This window comes from Chaetodon trifascialis, chromosome 14 (genome assembly GCF_039877785.1).
Source record: "Chaetodon trifascialis isolate fChaTrf1 chromosome 14, fChaTrf1.hap1, whole genome shotgun sequence".
NCBI lineage: Eukaryota > Metazoa > Chordata > Actinopteri > Chaetodontiformes > Chaetodontidae > Chaetodon > Chaetodon trifascialis.
This window is the reverse complement of record NC_092069.1, coordinates 11,045,817-11,069,399: the sequence shown is the minus strand read 5'-3', so window position 1 is coordinate 11,069,399 and position 23,583 is coordinate 11,045,817. Positions and strand designations below refer to the sequence as shown.

The 23,583-nt window shown below is 41.4% G+C and overlaps 1 protein-coding gene across 7 annotated transcripts in view; it reads right to left on the bottom strand.

The window, feature by feature from the left end:
• The window catches only part of ralgapa2 (Ral GTPase activating protein catalytic subunit alpha 2), an 87,342-nt gene extending 64,802 nt beyond the window's left edge, over positions 1–22,540 (bottom strand). For all 7 annotated transcript variants that reach the window (XR_011603020.1, XM_070978448.1, XM_070978444.1 and 4 more), the window contains exons 1-3: positions 22,312–22,540; positions 7,255–7,365; positions 6,785–6,834 (exon numbers count right to left, since the gene is read on the bottom strand). Coding sequence is in view for 6 of the 7 variants with exons in the window: in XM_070978448.1 (XP_070834549.1) it covers positions 6,785–6,834; positions 7,255–7,365; positions 22,312–22,417 (267 nt within the window). In the remaining variant the exon portion in view is untranslated. The remainder of the gene's footprint in view (positions 1–6,784; positions 6,835–7,254; positions 7,366–22,311) is intronic.
• Between the last annotated feature and the right edge of the window lie 1,043 nt (positions 22,541–23,583).

Sequence of the window (23,583 nt, the reverse complement as noted above, 5' to 3'; positions counted from 1 at the left end):
CCCAATAAGACTCTGCGATTGCAATGTGGAGGTCAAGTCTGTCCTTTACTGCCTTACGTATGCAGCTCTGACCCACTCAACCAGACAACCAACTCTGGTTGGCATGATCAAAGACTCATCTGCCCTGCAGAGTGAGAGAACACACAGGGATGGAGAATATGACAGGAAACGTGCATGAAAGAACTACAAATATTAAGTCCTCTTCAGCCATGAATGCTAAGTCAAGAAAAAGACTAAAAGAAATATGAGTATGAGAGAAAGCTTCAGAGACTACTGAGCATCACTTTATCATTTAAGTGACAGCTTTTAGAATCTCAAGGGTGTCATTTCTTTGTTGGACAATGAGGCTTACGAAATACAATTATTTCATCATAAACTGAAACTGATAACTTTGAGTGAATGCAAATGTTACATATCTTATAAAAAGATTTGTCATTTTTAAATTATACGCCAAACGATATTTCATATCTAATTTTTACACAATAAAATGTTCATGTTTAGACCACCAAATGCTCATGTTCTTTTGTAAAATACTCATATTACCACTACAGAATTGCTCTGAAACATCTATGCATTATGCAAGTTACGTGGAGAGCTGTGGTGGTCTACAAGCCATCTCATATTTTGAGTGTCTTCGTTTGTCAACAACTTCCTTCTTCATTGCCATCCTCCATCTTTAACTTGCCCTTCTCGTCCTCTGACACTAAATCCCCGTCATTAGCAGTGACAGTGGAGATACTGAAAGACATACATCACTTAAAGGGGGTGCTGGATGACTATCTGTGCTGCTCAACTTCTCTCTGATCCACAGACGTGATGGTATGCGTGTACAGGCGTGTGGCTACACCTTGCTATTGATCCCACATGGGATTACTGCATCTCTGTACAGGCTCTGTGCTGGGCTTCACTCTGTCTCCTTGGGGCAGCAGACACATTATGCTAGGCGCTAACACAGCAGGGTAGCCTCCTTAAGCCTTTCCCTCTGCGTGTGTGTGTGTGCGAGCAGACACAATAACACTGCCACTCTCTCTCCTCACAGAGCACCAGGATGGGAGAGTGGGAATGAGATGGAGAAGCTAGCTCAGAAAGACTCCCCGCGGAGCTGGAATGGCAGCTGCAACAATGAGGAATTTACTGGCTGATATGAGGCGAATGCAGAGTCTGCCGGACGGAGGGTTGGTGGAGTTACTCTAATCTGCAGCCATACTCCAGCATAAAGATGGGGGCATTACTGTGGTACTGATACAGCCTTAACACATTTACATGATCCGCACTTAGGTTTCCAGTCGCAGGGCCTGAACATGACACAGAATACACTTCTCCGAGAGGTGGTCTACAAGGGCTTTTTGACGGTAGGAAGACACGCAGTACTCTCAGAAGGAATGTCGTCATTTACATATTGTTTGGGCTTCCGACACAACTCAGAGACGAGTATACCATCTTAGGACAATGAAATCTCCAGGGAGACACTGCAGACACAAAGCACGAACCCGCTAACATACAGCAAACCTACTAACAGTAATCAGAAAATGACCAGTGTGTCAATCACATTGCAAGACTTAGGCATATCTTAAAACGCAGTAAACAGTGCAGGGAAGTGAAATTCTGTTAATAAGCAAAATGTTTTGACCTATAAAGGAAACGAGACCCTGATGCAACAATCACTTGCAGGCCCCACAGTGTAAGAATCAGTTACACCTGCTTTGTTTAAAATGCTTTGTAAGTGCAGGCCAAACCAGACTGCTTATTTACATGCTAACCAAATTTCTCAGCCTGCGCCCTCGTGATCTGTTGGTAAAAGTCTCCGTAAATTTAAGATGATAATGTGTACAGTATCTCATCTCACCTTAAAATCATCTCACCTTTTTTTGAAATAAATTGTCAAAATACACAGAAGTATCAGCAAAAATACTAAGATGTGTTCATTCTCCCGTGTAGCCAGTGGATGGCAGCAGAAGAGTGCAATCAAACTCCCTCTCGGCTGTCCGGCTGCCAGTTACCTCAGCCTTCAGGTTTGCCTCTGCTCTGAGTTAAAGCCAAGCTGCAGTGCGCTTCCTCCTGGACCATTCTGACATTATTTTCATGATTAGGCATGAATAAAGTTTTGGACAAAGGTAGAAAGCTAAATTACAGGTCAGTGAAGCCATTTGTTAAAAAGTGCTTCACAAAATCTATAAATAGAAATTTAAAGTTAAGTTATATATTACTAGGCTCAAAGGCTAAACATAAGCACAGGTTAAAACAGCTCAGACTTCCAGACTCATTTACTAAGTCTGTTCCAAGTGCAGTGTTCCAAGCCACACTTAGTAAATTTGCATTTATGTATTAACTATGAACCCCCTGCCGGTGAACTGTCCGTCATGACTAGGACTGCATAAAGAGGCAAGAAGGAGGAAAAGAAATCACATCAGTAAATGGCCCTGGGGTGTTTTTCAGCAGCATGTCAGCTCACGTGAAGAGGAGATGTTGAGTGATTCAACCTAAGATGTGCATTGAGAGGAATATGATGCCGTTAAGTGACACAGAACAAGGCTGTTGATGGATGTTCATGAGACAGAGAGACTCTGCTTTGTCAGTGCCGTATTTACTAACTGACCAGTTACATACACAGCGCTTAAATGGTACATTTTGATGTCATATTCAATCACATGTTTACTGTGAGCTACGGCAGGTGGACAATAATGTGGCTCATTCCTTGCAAATATAAATGCTTGGAATGAAACAGAAATATCCTTCTTTGTTCCTCTTCTTAGTGTGTGTGTCCTGTTTTGGTTTCTGGTGGCGCTGATGTGGTTTTCTGAGGATAGCTGTGCTGTCATTTTGACCAGGACAGTCTCAAGTGAACATCCTGGTTAAGCTAAATTAGTCAAAAGCCTCAGAGACAAAGACAACAGCTTTCGCATTCAAACCTAAGCTGAATTAAATTCCCTGTTATCCAACAAAAATAAGGTTAGCTAGATACAACAAGCAGAATTATCCATATAAGGCAACTCATCAAGTCAAATCTAGATAAGGGGCTTTTATAGAGAGGATGACAAGGGGAATTCAGAGCGCTGAGTCAGGTCCGGATGACAGACGACAGGTCATGGTGAGGTCACATCCTGCAGAGAAAGTGGGTAAGCGCAGACTTCCCTCTGAGTTCTGTTGGTCCCAGAGCTGTCCCTTAACCTGTCCCACAACCTCGGAGGCACCAGGATTGAAGTGTTTTCAAACAGTACGAGGTCATCTCCAGTCACATGGGAGCATAAACAAACTGAAGTCCTCGAGGCCTGAGAAGCTCAATCTGGTCTCGTGACAGTGAAAAACAGTTTTCTCTTACAGAAAGAGGTCTCATCTGGTTTCATTCTTTGAATTACACCTACACACTCTTTCTACATAACTGGTGTCCATCTACAGCAGCCTTTTTTTCACTATGTACTTACATTTGGCTGCAATCTAACTGTGCAGCAGCAACAGGCGACACAAGAGGAGATTAGAAAGAATGCATCTGCAATCCAATACAACATAGAGATGGCTGATTATGCACCTGACAATGATGTTGACGCACCTGTCTAGAATAGATGTACTAAAACTCCCTTTGTAAACACATGAACACCATAACTAATCAAATAAAAAATAAACTGCCACAGACAAACGAGCCTCTCATGCTAGTATGGTGGCAACATGCACTGCCCCTTGGACTTTTTCATCTTCTATAATTTCATCACAGTGGTTTAAGCTGATTGCATCAGCATTCAACTCTTTTCTCTTGCATGCATTTCCCACCAGATCTGTCATTCAACACTCTAAGTTTACGAGCCTTCAGGGCCATGTTGTAGTGAAGCATCCCCACTACTACTGTCACTACATGGTGAGTGTTTCTGCTGATGTGCCATGCTTGGCTTCTACTAAACATGGCACTTAGTATCACAGTTAAAAAGCCTCAATTTTGGTCTCATCAAACCATGATCCTTTATCCACTTTGAGGCTCCCATGTGCCTTCTAGCAAACACTAGGTAAGACGTCATGTTTTTCCCCCAATGCTGGCTGCCTCTTTGCCACTCTGCCATTAAGCTGCGATGGGTCAGGTACCAGGCAATCACTGTTGTATGCTGTGTCTCCCACCTCAGTCACGGACCCCTGTAGCTCTCTCAGAACTGCCATAGGCTACTCAGTTGCCACCTCTGACTTCTGCACATCCAACACTGATGCTAACTTTCTAAGGACTGTTCTAAGACCAATATTCTTTCCATTTATCATAGTCTGAGGAATATGCAGCAACTTCATCTGTCACATTCTGTTCACTGGCCTTGTTGCTGACTTTGTCTGAATGTTCCTTTGTCCTCAGCAGCTGGCTATTGCCAAGGGACTGACTAACAAGCAATTCTATATAAATTCACAATCACTTGTCACACCTTAATCACACACAGGTCTCCACAGAACTTGCTATGCAACTTCTAAAAACAATTAGCAGTGCCACTGATGATCTAGGTGTGTCATAGTAAGGGGTGTGTGTGTGTGTGTGTGTGTGTGTGTGTGTGTGTGTGTGTGTGAATACTTATGTAACGCAGTGACAGCAATATAAACACACAAAGCCATATAAATGATTAGGGTGGTCCGTCCAGCATTATCAGCACTGAGAGACATGAGAGACACCAGGTCTCTCATGTCTTTCAGTTCTGGGGCAGCATCACATGCTGCCATGGTGAATGCCTTCGTGGCAGCAGACACAAAGAGATCCTGGAAGGGAATGGCGATGGCTGCTGTTGGCAGTGGGGGTGGGGTGTTCCAGCAGAGTTTAGGGGGAGGGACACAAGATTAACCCCTCCACATATCCATTACTCCAACGGTCTCGGCATCGGGGATCACACTCCCCCACAGCAACTCACGAAAAAAAAAGGGTCACATACCTCATCATGACAGCAAAGTAATCCCCACAGGGCTAGCAGACACTTGCACACTGGAGACATGTACTGTATAGGTCAGCCAAATTTGAATGCAAGGGGGAACTCAGGTGATATTTCCCCTGTGCCTACTGTGGCTTTTCTGGGAAATTCTTAGACAGTATAAGTGGGATAGAGGTGTTGCAAAGCACAAAATGGCTTTTGTCCCAGCGATTATCCATTCATAGCCTACTCTCCACAACACTCTGATGCTTTTTGGAGAAAGGCTGCAAGGGCTTAGGCTGCAAAGGTTTCTTGGTTGGTGGACTTCTGTGACTAAAACAAACGATATACCTGAAAAAGCACCATCCTGCCCTGAGGAATTGGATTTATAAAAAAAAAATGGCAGAAATGTTAATTCAACGTAACCTATGCATGACTGTGCTCTGCAGAAAAAGAAAATGATTAGGACACAAAGTCCACTTGCCTCAAAATATCGTATTAATCTTTTACCACATTTGTCATATCCCCCTGCTGCATCACATAACCTCTGGGATAACATGATATATATATTAGTACTGCATCTTTGTGAGCACAAACGTATCCACTGATGTATTCATGGCCACATATGATCCAACATGCCTCATCTAATATGGCGTAAAGAGAAAGTCCGCAGAGCATAGCAGAGCTTAGGATCAAAGCGACCCTGTATCTGTCCTGTACACACCACTCAAAGCGAGCTTATCTTCTCAGTACATGGGTAAAAGCACACGTTGTCACAGGCGGGGGCTAAAAGGGGACAAATGAGGGTTAAGCTGCTTTCAATGTTAGTTCTTTTTGAAAAGATGACACCATAAATATGTAGGAGGCATGAATCCAGGCTTTATTTACAGGTTAGATGACTGGATATGTGCAGACAGGCAGGGAAGGAGGGGAGAAAACTGGAGGCAAATCGAGGGAGTTTTCTTAACAGATGGGGAGCCCCAGTCTTCATTAGAAACAAAAAAATAAATTTGCCAGGTTGTGTGAACATCAGCAGACAAACAAAACAATGCAAACACTTAAATCTACTGCCAAGTACATAAAATATCACCCAAAAAGAAGAAAAAAAGATATAATGTGATAACTTGAAAATAGAGTCCAAGCTGTACTAGATATGTTTCACTGGCGGGAATCCATATCAGGATTAGGGATCCATAGATAAAGACAGACAACAGCAGCGTCTGACCTGATGCTACTGAGATATACAAAATGAATTGGTCAGTGGGCCTGAATCCAAAGTTACACTTAGATCCTGACCAATAACGCCTTACTGTATGTTAGACATAATGCACGAACCACTCCTGCACCGAGCTCTCAGGTGAGCAGAGAAACTAGGACAAGACATACTGTACAAAGAGGCACAGACTGACCCCCATTTTTTTGATCTGCTGCCATCCTTGCGGCCCTGCCCTGAGCAAATGTAACTGGAGAGCCGGCTGTTTGTATTGGAAACTGGAGCTGCCTCAGCAGTCAGTTGGGAAAACAAGGTAAGAGACTTTAACCTGCATATGCAACATAAGAGCGTTCAGAAAAACAGAGGGAGGGGCCACAGAGGTAACAACGCATTGCTCACACAGCCACAAGCCGTGCCTCCTCTGATTTGCATGCACACCTAGCTTTAAAAACAAGACACAAACTGAAAGTTCTCCCACAACATGTCAAAGGCTGGAAAATGACTGCGAAAATGTTTTTTTTTCCTGCACAATCTCCCAATTGATTTCTCAGCCGTTTGAGGCAAAGTCAGGAAGTAGCCAGAGTTGCAGCACGGCACCATGGAAACTACGGTCCCACCCAGAGTTCAGCAGTGAGCAGGTTGAAGCTGTGGCAGCAGCTATCAGCGGAAAAGGAGAGAGCGACACAGAAAAAGACAGATGACTTACTTCAAAAATAAAGAGGATAGAGTCCAGCTCCTCCCTTTGAGATTTGTTCCCTGAAACACAAGGAAAGTACTTTGGTTTTTAAACACATAACCGGGAGCTATACTGCATTAGCCTCATCAATAATGTAACAATAATGCAGGCCATTCCATGAACACTTATACAAAAGAACTTGTGTTACCATGAGAGCATACTCCCAGTGGGAATTTACTGCCCCCCCACCCCCCACCCCCTGGAATAGTGTTGGAGTCAGGCTCAACACAGTTATACTGCACATATCCAAACATTGTTGCTCTATTGGCATATACTCACTGCTCTGTAAATGTAGGGCAGAGGAAAATAAATCCTTTACACTTAGCATAGAGCGCAGGGAGAGGGTTAATTATTTAACCACCACTGAGGGTGGTGGCCAACAAGTGACTGCGCAACTTGAAAAAAACAAAACAAAACAAAACAAAAAAGGTTGGACTCACCTTTTTGTTTTAAGTTGCATTCCAGTGTAATGAAATTTTCATAGAAGATAAAATAAATCTGAGAGCAGTTGCTCTCAAAGAATGCCTTCAGTTCACTCTTGTCAATGATATCTGTGGGGAAAAAGGGAAACACTGTCAATGACATACTGGATTGAGATGGAAAATTATATCTCATGGTTAAGATGTGCCTTAAATCTGGCCAATAGACATACACATGAGAACAGATTTAGTCTGCAATTCTGGTAATCATAATATTGTGCAGCATTACAGTCAATGATACAACAGAACAATCCAAACACAATGTGTCTTGCTGTCTCTTTAATTCAAACATGGCAATACTTAACTTCAGTTGCACAGACCTTCCACTTGTTTCCCATTTTGCAAATTGCTTCACTTCCCTACCCTGCGTAATTTCACCCACCTCTCACCTACAATCATTAGTGGAATGATGACAGGCTTTTTGGGGGTGTTGAGAAACAACTTGGACTCCCAATGTGATCATTGCACAACCCCTCAACAACTGTTTTGAAAATCTTTCCTTTCTGATGATAATGTGATAAAATTCAAAGGATTCCTCTTAAATTTATACAATTTGAGCTGGAAAGAGAAGCATAATTTAAAACTTCATTTGCAAAGACAAACATCGTTGAACAGGGACTCGCATCAATGTGCGACTGAACTTCTGTTCAACTCTTGTACTGGGATTATTCCGCTGTCTGCTGCGGCTGTCTGCTCCAGTGTGATGCATTCCCAGGATTTTCTACACTTTCGGCAAAAGTCAAAGCAGGACTGAAAATGCATTGAGAAAATATGTACTGGTGTTCCAGACTGCAGGGCAATTCACGTTTTCCTCAACAAGGTTTCCAGTCACAATTTAGGATAGTTTCTCATCTCATCTTGGATGAGTTTGGGGATTATCTGTGGTCTGGATCAAGGCCAGGCTGTGGTGCGTTCATGGCCGAACAAGCTCAGGCTGCAATGGTTAATGAGGGAAATAGGTGGTACATGTGTATAGTCCCAAACAGACTGGCGCTGACAAAATCCCAAATTCTTCTTGTAATGAACTCTGATCATTTGCCATACTTATACAACTGTGGTAATGAGATAGGCTTGGTCTGAATAATCAAATATAGGCCAGGAGGAGTCCTGGCACAATAACAGCAATTAAGGTTCACCTTCTGTTGCAATTCTGCCTCTACCACATGGCAAATTGGAAGACTCCCAGAAGCAGTCCAGCTCATGGGGAGTGCTGGAATTATGTAGTAAAGACTCAGATGACTTATCTTTGCCCTAAGATCAAAGCAAAGATAATGAAGACGCATGATGGGAAGATCAAATAAAAGACATGACTGCCTTTGGTTTTCAGCCTCGACACATTGAAAAAACAGCTAGACATCATTGGAGGATCCCAGGTGGCTGATTGACTCAGTTGTTCCTTAAAAGTGGAAGACAAAACTTAAAATCTGCTCTAAATCACAGGTAGACTAATTCTACATTCAAAAATGTAGAAATCAGATCTCTACAGTTTTTCAGTTGCCTTGAACACAAAAGAAAACATCCAATGCTTGAACTTCATCTCTCAGAGAAGGCAAAACTTCAGTAAATGCCCATTACTCCTGGTTTTAAGCTAATCACATCTGCTCAATTCGCATTGAAACACACAGACACTGCCACACATTGCACAACTTCACACACACACTGTGGACATAATGGAAAAGTTAAATGCTAGGAGTAATGAGTGTCCATGCAGTGAGTTAAGTCTCACAGCCAGCAACATGTGCATGACCTGTAACAGCCACCACCAGAGGCTGTGGCTGTATAGGCAAAGTCTGCTTGTCAGTGATGACGTGACATTACTGTTGCAGCTCATCTGCACTTAAGCTTGCCTGACAAATGTGCAATGCATACACCATTTATCTGATGTCTAGTTCAAGTAACCATGAATACATTGGTTCTTCCCAAACTTCCCACTTCTTCCTACTAGCATTAGTTTCTTTGGCTTTATCGCTGAGCTGGCAGCATCAGCTAACCCAGCTGGCTTGTCTTCAGTATAGGTAGCTAGAATAATAAACTGTTCTGCGGTCAAAACAACACTCCTGCCTGAAAATCTCAAGGGCCATTATACTAGACAATGGACTGGAGGTTTTACTCAGAAACAACACCTCTCCAAGACAAAAAACTACTACTTCATTGCTAAATGTGGCTGAAAGGATTGTCCAATTGTTACTGAAAGGACAGATTTGATCATTTTTCTACACATTAAGTCACAGCTGTTGAAGTCATTCACGTGACTCTACTATAAAGCTATTCTATTAATCAAGAACCAGAAATGTGACCCAGACCAACCCAGGGTTGGGGTCTGAAGGCGCTCCAGTCTCAGCCCATCATGTGGTTCAGGTTTTTAACACAGTTTATTCTTTTAAGAGGGTTCCTGAAGGCTGGTTCATTGAAATCCCTCAGACAACAAAGAGCAGCTTTGACCCGTATTCTATAATTACACCAGTATTTAGGTCTGTCTTTAAGATCAGCTGCAAGACAAATAATGTAACACCTAATATTAGTCAAGTTTTGAACATGTCTAATTAAACAGAAAATAAAATAATGAATTACTTAACATCAAACAGGTCTGATCAGTGCACAAGATGTACCAGTGTGCATTAAAAAGAGAAACCCTAATCCCTCATCTGAAAAGTCTTGGGTGCATGAGTAGTTCATGGGGGGTGGGTGGATTTCAGATGTCATGCAGCATGTCAAAGGGGCATCATCTTGTGCTCTCCAGCCTTCAGACTCACTGCACCCCATCTGCTCTGAGAGCCCTAACCAGCCAGTGGAGCATGACGGATGGAGGAAGAGGTCTTAAGGGGAGAAAAGAAAGAAAGGAATAAAGGGCCGACAGCATGCAAGAATCTCAGGTGGACGTTAAGCATCTTGGAGAGGGTTGACAAAGCACTGATCATCCTCCCAGTACTGGAATTCAAACTCTGAGTGTATTGGTGATAGAGGCATCAAAGGGTCAGAGGAGAGTGTGAATCAGGCACGAGCAAAGCCAGCTGTTTACTCAATGACAATATGAACCAATCAGGACAATACTAAGAAATATCTTTATATTGTTAACAAAAATTAGGATCCTATAAAATTCCTTTTAATTTTTTCCACATTCTGTTTTATTTTTTCCCAAATTTTGTGTTTTGCGGTTACATTCTTCTGAATTCTGTGATGTAAACACAATTTCTCATTGGAAATATTGTCTCATCATGTTGTGGGTGAATAAAATGATGAAAGCGAAAACCCTGATTTGCATAAACTGCATCCACATTTAGAGTTAATTCTGTTTTTACTATCAAATTCAGTGGTTCCATCAGTCTCGAAGGAGGGAAATCATCGGGCCTACAAAATGCAGTTAAATGACAAATATTTTCTCTTCTCTATATTCTCTTTCTCTTTTTTTATTTTGTGTATGCTAAAATATAAGATAAAAATATTATAAATTACACCATCTTTGCCATGAAAATACATTTATTTTTCATGTGAGGTCAACCCCACAATATGAGAATTGCACTAGCACGGCCAGGCTGAATAAATTGGTCCCTAAGGCTGAACAACATGCCAAAAAATAAATCAATGAATAGATAAAAAAAAACAAAAAAAACACTGCGATCGTTTAACAGATTGCGATATGAGTCACGATTTTTCTGGGGATAGTAGCTTTTTTTCTGTTTCTCGCTGAAAAATTCTAAATATGATGAGGATATGATTTTTGCTGGGGTCTGTACCAAACAAGCATCTTCACACATACATATGGAGAATATGAGTTGAAGGCTGGAGCATCTCTGTAGCACCGCAATGCTTCATTAATGGTATGTTGGCATGCTTTTTACCTTTATTAAAAAAACTGCAGCTCCTGCGACTTGGATGTTGCACTTGGCCATATTGTGATTTCCATCATATATGATTAATTGTTCAGACCTAATTCCCTCGGACTCACTTGAGGAAGGTGTACTAGGAAAAGGTTATGTGAAATGAAAACCACAACAAAGCTAATAAGTTGTGATAATGATGATGCAGAGATGTTTAATGGAATTACTTTATGAAGAAGCCCGTCCTCTTTAGCAGAGCATAGTTTGCAGTCTGCTCTACTTTACTTATCATAAGGTATCTCCTCCACCTACTGGCTCAACTGACGAGAGGTTAAGGACCAGGACAGGCGTACATAGCTTAAGATGCATTATTACATATTGCAGAGATTGTCCTCAATTCCCATCATGCCTAGTGCTGGACTTCGTAGTTACTTTTTGTTAGTGTTTGTAATGTGTCTGCTCAGGACATGGTGTTCTATGTTGGTGACTGTCATTTTTGTGCTGGTTTACAGTTTTAACCATTAGCGACGTGGCAGTTTCAAACATACTATGCATGACATGTTTGTTGTTAGCTCCCTCCATGCGGGTGGTTCCCTCCTTCTTTTTTACTGCTGATGCATGACGCAGTACGCACACATAGGCATGGAGCAAAAACATATAATTGGACTGAATAGATAAGCTCCATTGACACCAATACCCGATCCAGCTATGTGAGCCAGTATCAGACTGATATGAGACATCAGTATTGGATCAGTGCGTCCTTCATTGAAAGCAGTGAGAATTAAAGTCAGAATTCTGTATGAGCTTTCTGTTAGTAATCACATAGTGTGTCAGTAATGATCTACAAGCGGAGTACAAGATCTCCTCTTTGTTTTTCTGCTCCCTAGTTTAGGACATTTTGTCAAGAAAATGTTTTGTTGAAATGATAAAGTTGTACAATGACTATCATCATTGTGAACTACAATATCCAGAGAGACTCTTCACTCAATGGGCTTCACGGACTTCTCAGGTGACAGCACGCAGACAGAAAGAGACCGAACCTGTTCTCCAGGCCCTGGGAATGCAGGGGATGACACTGTATCCTCTGAGGCCAACCAGATAACTCGGTCCCTCAATTGACAACCCTCCGCCTGCAAGACTCTCAAGTCACAGACAGGAAAACAGTGGCGGATGAACAGCAGCTGTACAGAGCTGCGATTACATGTGGCTGTTGGTGGCAGGAAATTTTGTGTCTTAACAACGGTGACTGCAACCGAATGAGCTGATAGCTTGGCTCTCTTGTTTTCAGAAGCCCTGATTGAGGAAGCTAAAGTTTATGCCAAACATTGGTGATCCACTCATAACAGCTCTTCTTGCAGAAAGGAGAGTGCTGAAGAACTAATAAAAAAGAGAAGGGATGGAGGTGTGCTAAGACAACATAGCCAAGTTCAGGAACAAAATAAAACAGGGGTCAATTGCTGCCCCAAATGCTATCCTTGTGATTCTGCATCTTACTGACTGAAACTAAATACTCAACCACTACCCCCCAGGTGCCTAAGCCACTGACTAATCTGCAAGGGGATCCTTAAGTTAGCCTTATTGTGAACTGACTGAAAACTCTATGAACAATGGGCTAGCTAACTGTTGACAGTGATAACTTAACTGATAACATTTAATCTTCACTAGCGGAATTAATAAACACATGCCAAACAGACCAGCCATGGCAGGTTTGGGTTGGGTCTGATGCTATTCTCCATTGTGATACATTCCCTGTTAACTGTCAGGGAAGGGCAGACGATCCAACCACGTGTGAAAGAAGTAGCTGCAACACAAAAATGTGCAGCCAGAGCTGAGGGCCAAAATATAAATACTATGGAGGACAGAAACGCGCAGCATCTAGACATTATAATAATTCACTGTCAACTCCACAAAAAGGAAAAATATCCAAAACAAATGTCAGTGCAAATCATATGCTGTTATTTTCTGACCTCTGACTGGATAAACTGATATTTCAGACATCATCACGTCACTGAAGGTTAAGGGTGAGAGGGTGGATTGAACTGCCCAGTCCCACATGCTGTTATATAACCCTATGGCATGCCTTTGGTGCATAACAACTTCACAGAAGGTAACCATGGAAAGAAGGACACCATCCATCTGGTGGGCAAGCAGCATAATGTTAAGCTTCCACTGAATAATTAGCATCTCTTTCTGTTGCTTACTATTCTAATGAACTGGTGTTAAACTGAGTTTGCACAGCAAGCACTGAGAGAGTGCACACAGCAGTGTGCACATAGGGCTTGTTAGCCAAGCGAGTGAAGGTCATCGACTCAGCTGAAGCCTATGGTATATTTACACAATCAAAATCAAGCGTCTGGCTACTGCGCCCACAGCTCCCTGTTTAACTTTACCAGCACACAACACATGCAATAAAAACATGTTCAAAGGTTCATGTTCAAAGGTTGTCAAACCATATTTAACTTTCTGGACAAATTACAATGTATGCTGTTGATATACCACCTCAAGCAGAATCATTACTATGCCATGGCATACTCAAAAACCAGTCTAATCAGGTCTTTGATCAGACGTAAACTCATTTGCATTAGGTCTGGACTGGTTCACGCTGCAGGTGCACTCGATTCTTGCCAGAAATGAGACGAGGAGAGAGAAAAGACTGATATGTTTCTTTGGCAGTGCGCTCAGATCAGACACAGAGGACTCTTTAAGGGCCCCGGCAGAGGGATGCCTGGAGGGCACCAACACATAGTAGAAAACCTACGGGGGTGGTAGCAACTGTGCATGTACGATGGATGCAGCATAGATAGCGCTTTCCTCCCTCAATGGCTGTCTACAAAGAAGGACCATGAGAAAATTAAAATAAAAATTAAAGAGACTGCATGAGATTGATCATTTGGAAGATTAGAGAGTAAATTTGTAATTTTTTGGCATCAGGGAGACCCCAAATGGCACAATGAGAGACACAGTATTACTAGTTCAAACATTGAACTTTTCACTGACTACAGTGTTTAATATCTAAACAAAATATCTTAGGTTCAAAGTCACGTGCTGTTTAATAATACCAAAAAATCTATCTTATATCTTAATGGCTAAAAGCTTAAAAGCTACATTATACTCTATGTCTTGTCTGGTGTGAGGTTTTCTTTGGTCACAGAGAAGATAAAAAAAAGAATATGGACAAAAACAGAAACAGGTGAGCAGCAGACAACGCTTTGTGACCCATAGCTGGATGAGGAGTTTGATATTTGACCGCAGTGAAAGGAGTTTAGTCATTAATGTGCTGAAACCAGCTGAGCAGGGCAAGTCTGTCACATGATTCAACACAGTTACAATAGGTAGCAGGCTTTATGAGCCTCATTTGAGGCCTTGATAACACACAGCTGCTTCCACTATTGTTGAAAGTGCTTCAAGCTGTGCCAATCTCGAGATGTCAATCATAATGCAGCACTCACTGGGCCAGCTGATGTTCCTTATCAGTGGGCCAATTGAAGACAATTCACTTTTTTCAATCAGTTGACTAAAAATTGGTTTAGCTTATAGAGCTTTCAGTTTGCAGCGCAGCACAATTGTGAACTCAAACAGCCATGTGACACTGCAGTGAGCTGCCACAGCTAGTCAGGAGATAACCACCATAACTGGCTTGGCCATGCAGTGTATCATCCTCTCTGAGCAATATATTCACAGAGAATGATTAACATACTGCCAGGCTAAAGCAATGGAGCAAAGCATGCAACTCTCTCTAAGTTGACAGACTTCAAATTCATATAAGCTATGCCAGGTCTGTAATAACTAAACCTTCTTTAAAATGTCAACAGTGGTTGAAGAAGTAATGGGAAGCTCAGCATAAATGCTACAGTGTCATGTGGCTTATGATGAAGGATTCAATACTATCTGCAGCTGCATTAAAACAAATCCATGAAATGTAACCATTATGAAAATGGCCTTTCCTGCAATCACAACACTGCCTATACAGTAATTTCATTATGATGCCACTGTGCCAAACACTGCATGAATGCCTCTCAACTTCCAGTCAGTATCTGGCTGTGTAACAGATTGGGGCCTATGGGTCTACACAGAGCACAGTGTGAAAGAGTCATGGTAGAACTGGCAAAGCCTGACCTTATCCCAGTCTGAGCTCACACATTAGAGAGTGGCTTATCTCGGCAGCTTAGCACTGAAGAGCTGCTAAACTGGCAACTTTCACTCTTCCTCAGCAGGTAGCCCTGAAACCCTTACCTTTATCAACACAGTGGTTACATTTGTTTCCCTGTATAATTATTCCTCCTCCCAAACTAAAGATGGACACTGAATAATTTGATTTCAATTGACATAGTGCAGTGATGCCTTCCTTCTTCCCTAATTTGTCTTCCCTTTCAGCAAAGATATAAAATGGCACAATTCACCAGTAAGGTCACACGCACACTGTAGGTGTGCTGTGGCAAGGAACGACCTACAAATTATTCTTATGATTCATTTTAAAAAGAAAAGTTACATTCCCTTGCACTTGTTACCTGTTAATGTATAAAGCTAAAAGCAAACAAGTTGCAGTCAAAAGTGAGACAGGCCTGAAGCATTTCATTTGTTTTCGAATCAGTCCTAATTAATGTATTAAAGAAAATAAAGACTGCAACCAATGCTATACCTACATGACTGACCCTCCACTCATAGTCCCTTTAAAACACTCTGTATAAACTATTTCAGGTGTCCATGTTTTCATTCACTTTAAATTAAAAGACAATGTTAGAGCCATTCAAACTTCAACAACTTCAGCTGATGCCTCATTTCTTTTACAAATTAGGGGGCTCACAGAAGGGAACACATTAAGGAAAGACAAAGGCTTTATATGAAAAAAACAAAACAAAACAAAACTACAACAAATATGTGTATATATAGGTATTCTTTATATTTCTAAATTCCTTTCTTTCCTCTATTTGTCATGCACCATTTCACTCGAGTTGCCATCCAAAAAAATCGCTCTTTAACAACTGTGTATCTGTAAATACTGTTAGCCAGAGCTAAGTGTTTATTTTCCTTTGACTTTAAACCTGGAAATCCACAGCAGATTAGTGGGAGCATGGGCACCACCAACAAGTCCTGTCACAGTAAACTGCAGGCCTTGGGCCACGTTTGGCTATTATAAAAGCAGGACAGGTAAATGGTGCAACTTGACAAACTGGTTTTTATGTGCTGTGTAAAATCACCCAGACACAGAGCACTGGTGTTCTCCTATCTCTTGCTCTCCAACAGGCCAGCAGCTAAAAGAAAAAAGCCTTTCATTCAGCACCATGTGATTTACATTAAATCTCAAATTTGGGTTTTAAGGAAGCTCTGAAACACATGATCGTGATGCCACAGACTGAGAAGAGATAAGCAAATCCAAGAATACTGCTGTCAGTAAAGGTTAGTCATATAAAAGCAAGCATATTTAGGAGTCATGTGTTTAAAATGTAGCATAATAAAAACTAATCTACAACCAGTTAGTCTAGAAACAGTGGTTAGTTGGGAATAAAAGACGTATCTGAAGTATTTAGTGGCAAAAGTCTAAAAATAGCTTGTGACTTCGTATCCTGGCATAGTTTGCAATTCTAATGGCCCAGAGATCGCAGCACAGTACTTCTTTATGCTGCCCAAGGCTTATCTCGACACTACCACCAGTTTAGAGGAAGCCACACACGCCAACTAAATAGCGGGAATAAGACTGACAAGAAACATAATGCATAGAGCTAAAGAGCTAATGTTCCCTTTCATTCTTAACTACTGTAGCAATTTCAAGATCAAGATCACCACGCAAGCATTTGCCATCTGCATGAATGTTGTCAGGATAACCAGAATTTTAACTTCAATACAAGTTTAAAAAACTTGATGTCCAATTAATACCTTTGTCAATACCACCACAAAAAGAAATCAGTAATACTTTCCTACTTTCTTTAATTAACAACTGCTACACAGTGTTGGTACAGAAAAAGTCACTTAGCATATACCAACGCATTCATAATAATGTTAGTAATGGTATTAAAGTTCATTGTCATTACTATTCTTAAAAGGTTTCCCTGCCTTTCTGATCGAAGCAGCTATACTTGTGACAATCTAAGGCCTGGTTCAGAGAACAGATTTTTTTGTCTTAAATGATGGTCACTGTGTCAGATTTAATGATCACACTGCCATAAACTCTTATTGTGTCTTGGTGGGGTGAGTGGCAAGACTACACATATGACCCCCGATCGATCACGCACGAGTTCAAATTTCATCTGGGAGGCAGGTGAAGCAACTGTTAATCAAACTGACAGAAGCGTTGTGTGTGATGCAAAAGAACATTAAAATCAAATGCAAGAGGCGGTGTGAACCTCGGGTCATTCGGTCATTATTTATAAATCTACTGGGTAGCATCCTTTCTTTTGTTGTCCCACCTGACAGCAGCAACCTCAGCATCCCTATACCTCCTCCTCGCCATGGTTACCTGACTGCGCTCTGGAGGGAGCACCTGATTGGCCAACGCAGGGTCACCACTCGACAGGTTGTTTAGCATGTCACGCTTCTTCGGCCACGACAAAATCTTGCCAAAATTGGGCTAGAATCGTGTAGTCTGACCCAGGCATTAATCTGCACACTGTCAAATCCTAGTGTAGCTGTAGATGTGGTTGCTAACAAAATGCTTTAGCTTTATCAAAATGATTTTTAGTAAAAGATTATCATCCAGTACAGGGGAGAGAACTGCGACACTCTGTTTCACAAGGCTGTCTCTACATGTGATGGATTCATTATTTTTTTCTTCCAAACAATTTTACACAGTAAAAAGAAAAGAAAAGAAGAAAAAACAATTAGGTAGCGTGCCTTTGATTTTGACATGCAGGTCAACCCACATTCCCTATTTCAAGTAGAGCTTGACTGACATTGGCAGTCTGATGTTACCGGCTTATCACAGACATTATACTGCAAAGGTGAAGTCATTGCTAAAGTCAGCCTGAGTTTAGTTCTCTAAGAGAGTGCTACAGGATAGCTATTTACAATCTAGGCTAAATCGTGCAACCTTGCATTATATAACAATTGAAATGTTTTGAACAGCTGATTCTGTGGCTCACTCTGCATTTCTTCTTTCACATCTCCTTCTCAAGCAGCTCTGCAGATATAGGCAAAGATGCTTAATTCCAGGAGCAGAACAACAGAAGCTGTTATCATAATAGCACCACACAAAGGTCTGTTAATGGTTGTCTATGTTTTCGAACTTCAGCAGCAGACAATCTTTCTCAAATAGTTATTACCAGGCTCACTAACAAATGCCTAAATAATATTTTTTGCCCTCTACTTATGAAAAAGTCACATACTGCTTCAAATGCTCCATGATTATCCCATAATTAGGGCTGTCTTATATTTTGGATAATGGTTTATTTTGACTTTGACATAAAAGAGTCCATTTGTGCCAATCAGTGTTAAGAAACATCATTAATCCACTATGATTTACAGGCCCTGTGTTTTCAATAGTACACAGTCTCAGCTTGAATCAACTTCAGCATATAGTAGCCTGTAAGAAAATAAGAACACAAAAAGCCTCAAGACCCCAAAAAGTGAATAAAACCCATTTATGATTCCTTACTATGGTGGTTATATTGAACTACACTTGGACAAATCCCTGAAGAGTCAATATTATGCCTACACAGTGTGGGATAAAAGATGATAAGAGGTTGAAATTATTCACAAGTCTAGGCTTAGTGTTTTACAAAAGGGGAGAATCAGAAGTCGAGTGAGCTCAGCCTTTACTTCAGCCACGCAGAAAACCTCCTTGAGAGCTCTTCCAGTGTTGTGCTCATTGTTTCATCTGGTGCTTCACCTTGTGATTTCCTCTTACAACGGCAGCGCTTTCAGTTGACCCTGACTCCAGCAACACCAAGAGCATGCACACGGAGAAAAGTAAGGTATGATGACACTAAATTTCATTTCATCTAAAGAGGAGTGCAGGGCTTCCATTCAAATGTTTTTTTAAAAGCATGAGCTGTGGCAGAAAGCTCACATAAACAAACACACCTGACTGTTATCACTAACAACACTTGCACACATTCACTGTTGTTCCCATGCAATTCACCAACAGGTTCGATTTGAGCTTATTTACACTAGTTGAAGAGAATAAACAAATAATACCCTCTTAGCTTGTTTTATTCAGTTGTTTAGGTGATGTAGTTATTTGTCTTTTAAGCAGAGGGGTGGTGCCTAAGCTCATAATGCCAGAGCAAATTTATCTTATCCCACCTCCCTGTGGAGGGAGCAAGTGAAAAATGAAACATCTCCTTTGGGGACCAATGGAGTAACACTCCTGTCAAATTAGTAAGAGATTTCCTACACTGCTGCTAGCATTTTGACAGTCGCCTTTTTTGATTTTTGGACGAATTGGGGCAGTGGTATGCAACGGTGAATTCAAAATGAGTTGGGACCAAGCTTGAGAATTACTCTGAGCAAGACCAGAGTCAGAGGTACAGCCGTTTGTGCCTCCATTGAGAGAAACAGTGAGTGATCAGGTGGTTTGCTGGGCTCCTGTAATTAACAACCTCAGCCAAATCCAGCCAGGCATGACCGGCAAATTAACATGCAGCAGCTTTCACACTCTATCCCACAGATCTGCTCAGTGAGCAGAAAACCAATACAGGGCCACTCTGAAAATAGCCCAGACCACAGATTGCCCTTTCAACTCCAATACCAATGAATGGATGACAACATTCAACAAGCTGGTTTAACACATTTCTAGTCCTGGTGATAAAAGTCAAAGAGACAACGAGACAGAACTTTTGCATGTAGCCTGAAGGACAGTGAATTTGAAGGAAATCTGAGACATTTCGCTAAAATCCTTAACATCACCAGTGTCTCTCTGGAATGAACTATTTAGGATTAGGTAAACAGGCCTGGAAAATGACACTGCATTCTACCAGTTCTTAAATAAAAGCATGCATGCTAAACAGCTAAACTCTGAATTTCAAAGCCCCTAGAAATTCACTTGACAAAGCAAATGATCTGGCTATGACAGTCTTGTTTAATGTTACTTTTATAAAGTACAACTGTTAACACTGTGCAATCATAATATGAGGGAATCAACCTGGACAGATTTTTGTTATTTATCTCAATGCTACACTTGCAAATTTAATGAACAGTACGATTTACAAAAACAAAAAATGCTGTCAGCAGTGAAATGAGGCCCGCTATATTCCCTCAAGTCCCTGTCCTGTCCTCCACTGCACCCCATCTCTCATCACTGCTTCCTGTCCACACAGGAACCAGCAGCACCAGGAGGAAATCCTTCCTCAGCTAAAAGCACAGTGAAATCAGGGAGGATGGGGGACATCAACATGTAGGCCCTTCTATCAGCTGCTGGACAAACAGACCAGCCTTATCTTTGACTGCACATGAGGGAAAGAGAAACACAGAGGACATGCAAAGCTCTGTGCTGACCTCCACTTTGGCTGTTCTACTCTTGACATTGAAGGTGAACAGTCAAACCATGTCACATTCAAAACGGTTGTGCTCAAGCTTGTGAAAACTATAAAGCTGATACTAGCTGCCACTGTTGTGCCGCTGTGCAAGAGATCAATAAAACAGCAACATACCAGTACAAAAAGGTTACAAGCAAGCATGTAGGAGTGGTTCAAACCCTAAAAAGTGCTTTGTTCCTGGAGTGAAACTTCCTTTCCACTGACTCCCACTGCTACATCTTTACTGTCATTGTTATTTGGAATATTCTGACAAATATGAAAAGACATAAAACTGTAATAACTGTGCGAATATCACTTTGACACATATTGCATTGTTACCAAGACACAAATATATATACTGATTACATATTCACCTGCAATACCTATGTGTTCATTCCTATGAGAGACATACTGTGAGTACAGAGCATTACCTGAGCATATGTGACCTACTTCGATTGAAATTCTAAAAGCATGTCATACAGTGTGTGGCACTTTTAATGAATCCATCGCGGTTTTCCTCCGTGTTTCACAATTCCCTCTTGACAGCTTTCTTCTTCTTCACACTTTCCCAAAGTACCCACTGACCCTGTTTCGTCTGTGATGCAATGAGAATAACAGTATATAGATGCACATAAGCTACAGTATCCAATACTGTGAAGGTCAGCTTGGTAATAATGTAATGAGTCTACTCAGGCGGGATGCAATGAATAATGCATTTCTGCATAAAATAAAGGGGTTCCAAATACCTCTTTGTAATGTTAACATCGTTTTTTTAGTCATGATGGCTGCACTTAAGCAAAACAGAAAGAACACTAACTATTCAACTTGCATGTCATCTGCCTTTTGCTTACATGTTTTGTGAAGTGGATTTGGGATTAACACTCATGGAGCAAAGACACACACTGTATGAGAGCATCATGACGGGTGATCAATGAATAAAAAGAGTGGATTAGACTTAGGTTCCATTATGTGTAATACAAAACTGATGCTCAGCATAAGTCAGGATACTGCAGAGTAAATTCATGTTCTCTTAATTATCTTAGTGAAGGAAGACAGGGTTGGAACAGCAGCTACACAACAGGTTTATGACCGTCATAAATAGTGAACTTCCCTGTCTTATGAGAGAAACAAAGGAGAATGAAAAATGTGGCACATACACATTTTTCATTATTTTCAAATCAAATTTCTCTGCAGTACAGTGACATGATAGCAGCTCAACCTGGCAACCAGCTAGAAGAAAGCTCTATCCTCACTTCAGCCTCAAGTAAGCCGTCACTTGTGTTTGTGAATTCGGTGTTGAGCTAGATAGTCGCAATTAAGCCCCAGTAACTACGTTTTAAAAGCAACCAGAAGGACACAGAACTACATGACAACAAAGGTTGTGGTGAGCATCTGCCTCTCAGCGTCTGATGCCCTGACAAGGTAGCATCGGTTAGCAATGGCTGGCTAGTTAGCCGCAAGGGGAGCTAGCTTACATTAGCTTGCATCCATGCCTTATCACAGTGCTATCTGATATTAGCACGTAAATAAATCAATGGAAACAGATGGTGAGTGGCAAACACTTCAAATTGCAAAGGTAGTTTTTCTGGCATTTCTGTTACCTGTCGGCTTGCTTGCATTAGTCACCGCAGTGACAGCCAGCGAGCCAGCTAACCTGACGCCTCATTTGACGTTAGCGGTTACTAGCTAGCTAGCTCGACGAGCTAAGCCTCGGCGATGCAGCATCAAAAGCCCGGTGACATTTCACTCACCTAACAGTGACCGGAGGTGTTTGAGCCGGGTCAGTACATCCTTCTTTGGGTCCAGAACTTTCTGTGTAGATTTCTTGACGTCTCCATGCCCCCTTCGAGTGAACATTCCGCTGTAAAATGCAACCGTGGAAGCTGAAATCACCTGTGTTTCACCATACACCCAGCCTCCAGTGTGACTGTCACTTTCCTCACCACCACTCTATGCCTGCTTGGTAAACATTCAGCCGACGGCCGCTGGAGCCCTGTTTTTTTTTTTCTCTCTTTTCTTTTTTTTGTGGGTGTGTAAACACGGAAGCGCAGCCTGACAGAGAGGAGTGGTCACATGCAGCGTGTACGCCTCCTTGTTTATTACCGTTCCACCTTGCGCCTCCAGTGCCTGCTTGTTTTCGTTCATGTTAATGAATTATTTCACCTTTGAAGATATTTGAAAGTTTTGTTTTTTTTCTAGTTTAAGGCCTAGGCCTTGAACTATCCAGTCTGCTTCGAGTCCCATGCTGTACCTCTTTATAAAAAAAATGAGGAAAAGCATGTTTGAGTGTACTGTCGTGCACCCATCACCCATCTTCAGTCTGAAACAGAGTTATTGATATCATCTTCCTCCATGGAATAGAGGTTTGATAAGGGGAGGTTGGGGTCTGGTTGTTGTAATAGCTCCCAGGCGCCCTCTGCTGTTTAAAATGTTAAAATGCATCTGATCATGCGGTTTCACTGTGAACAACAACGCATAAACGCATGGACAAGAAGAGGAGACTCCCAAAGGTGACTCTTTTTAATGGAAATAGCCAACATGTTTTAGATTTGATGGTTTTTATAGCTCCAGGGCTGCAACTAAAGATTCTTGTCATTATTTATTAACCTGTAGATTACTTTCTCCATATTTTTTAATACAGCAAACATCAGAGCAGATTTCTTAAAGCCCAAGCTGTCAAATCTAAACTGCTTCTTTTGCCTTTATTTTAATATCACACAACACTGAGATAACAAGCGAATATTCACACTGAGGAGGATTTTTGCTTAGAAATTACTTAAACAATTAATTATAAAAGTAGTTGCCAATTAACTTTGGAGTCATTTAAAGTCTGGACTTTTTCAGCTTCTCTGAGGGCTTCAAGAAACTGTGAGTGCAAGGCCGCTCATACCCAGTATAAGGGTTACATTATTATGGCAAACAACATGTGTGCACTTTGTCATAGTAATTAAATGAAACAAGCAGAAATGCCATGGAGTCGTGGTTAATGTTACTGATTACACATGTGCCGTTTTCTGATATGA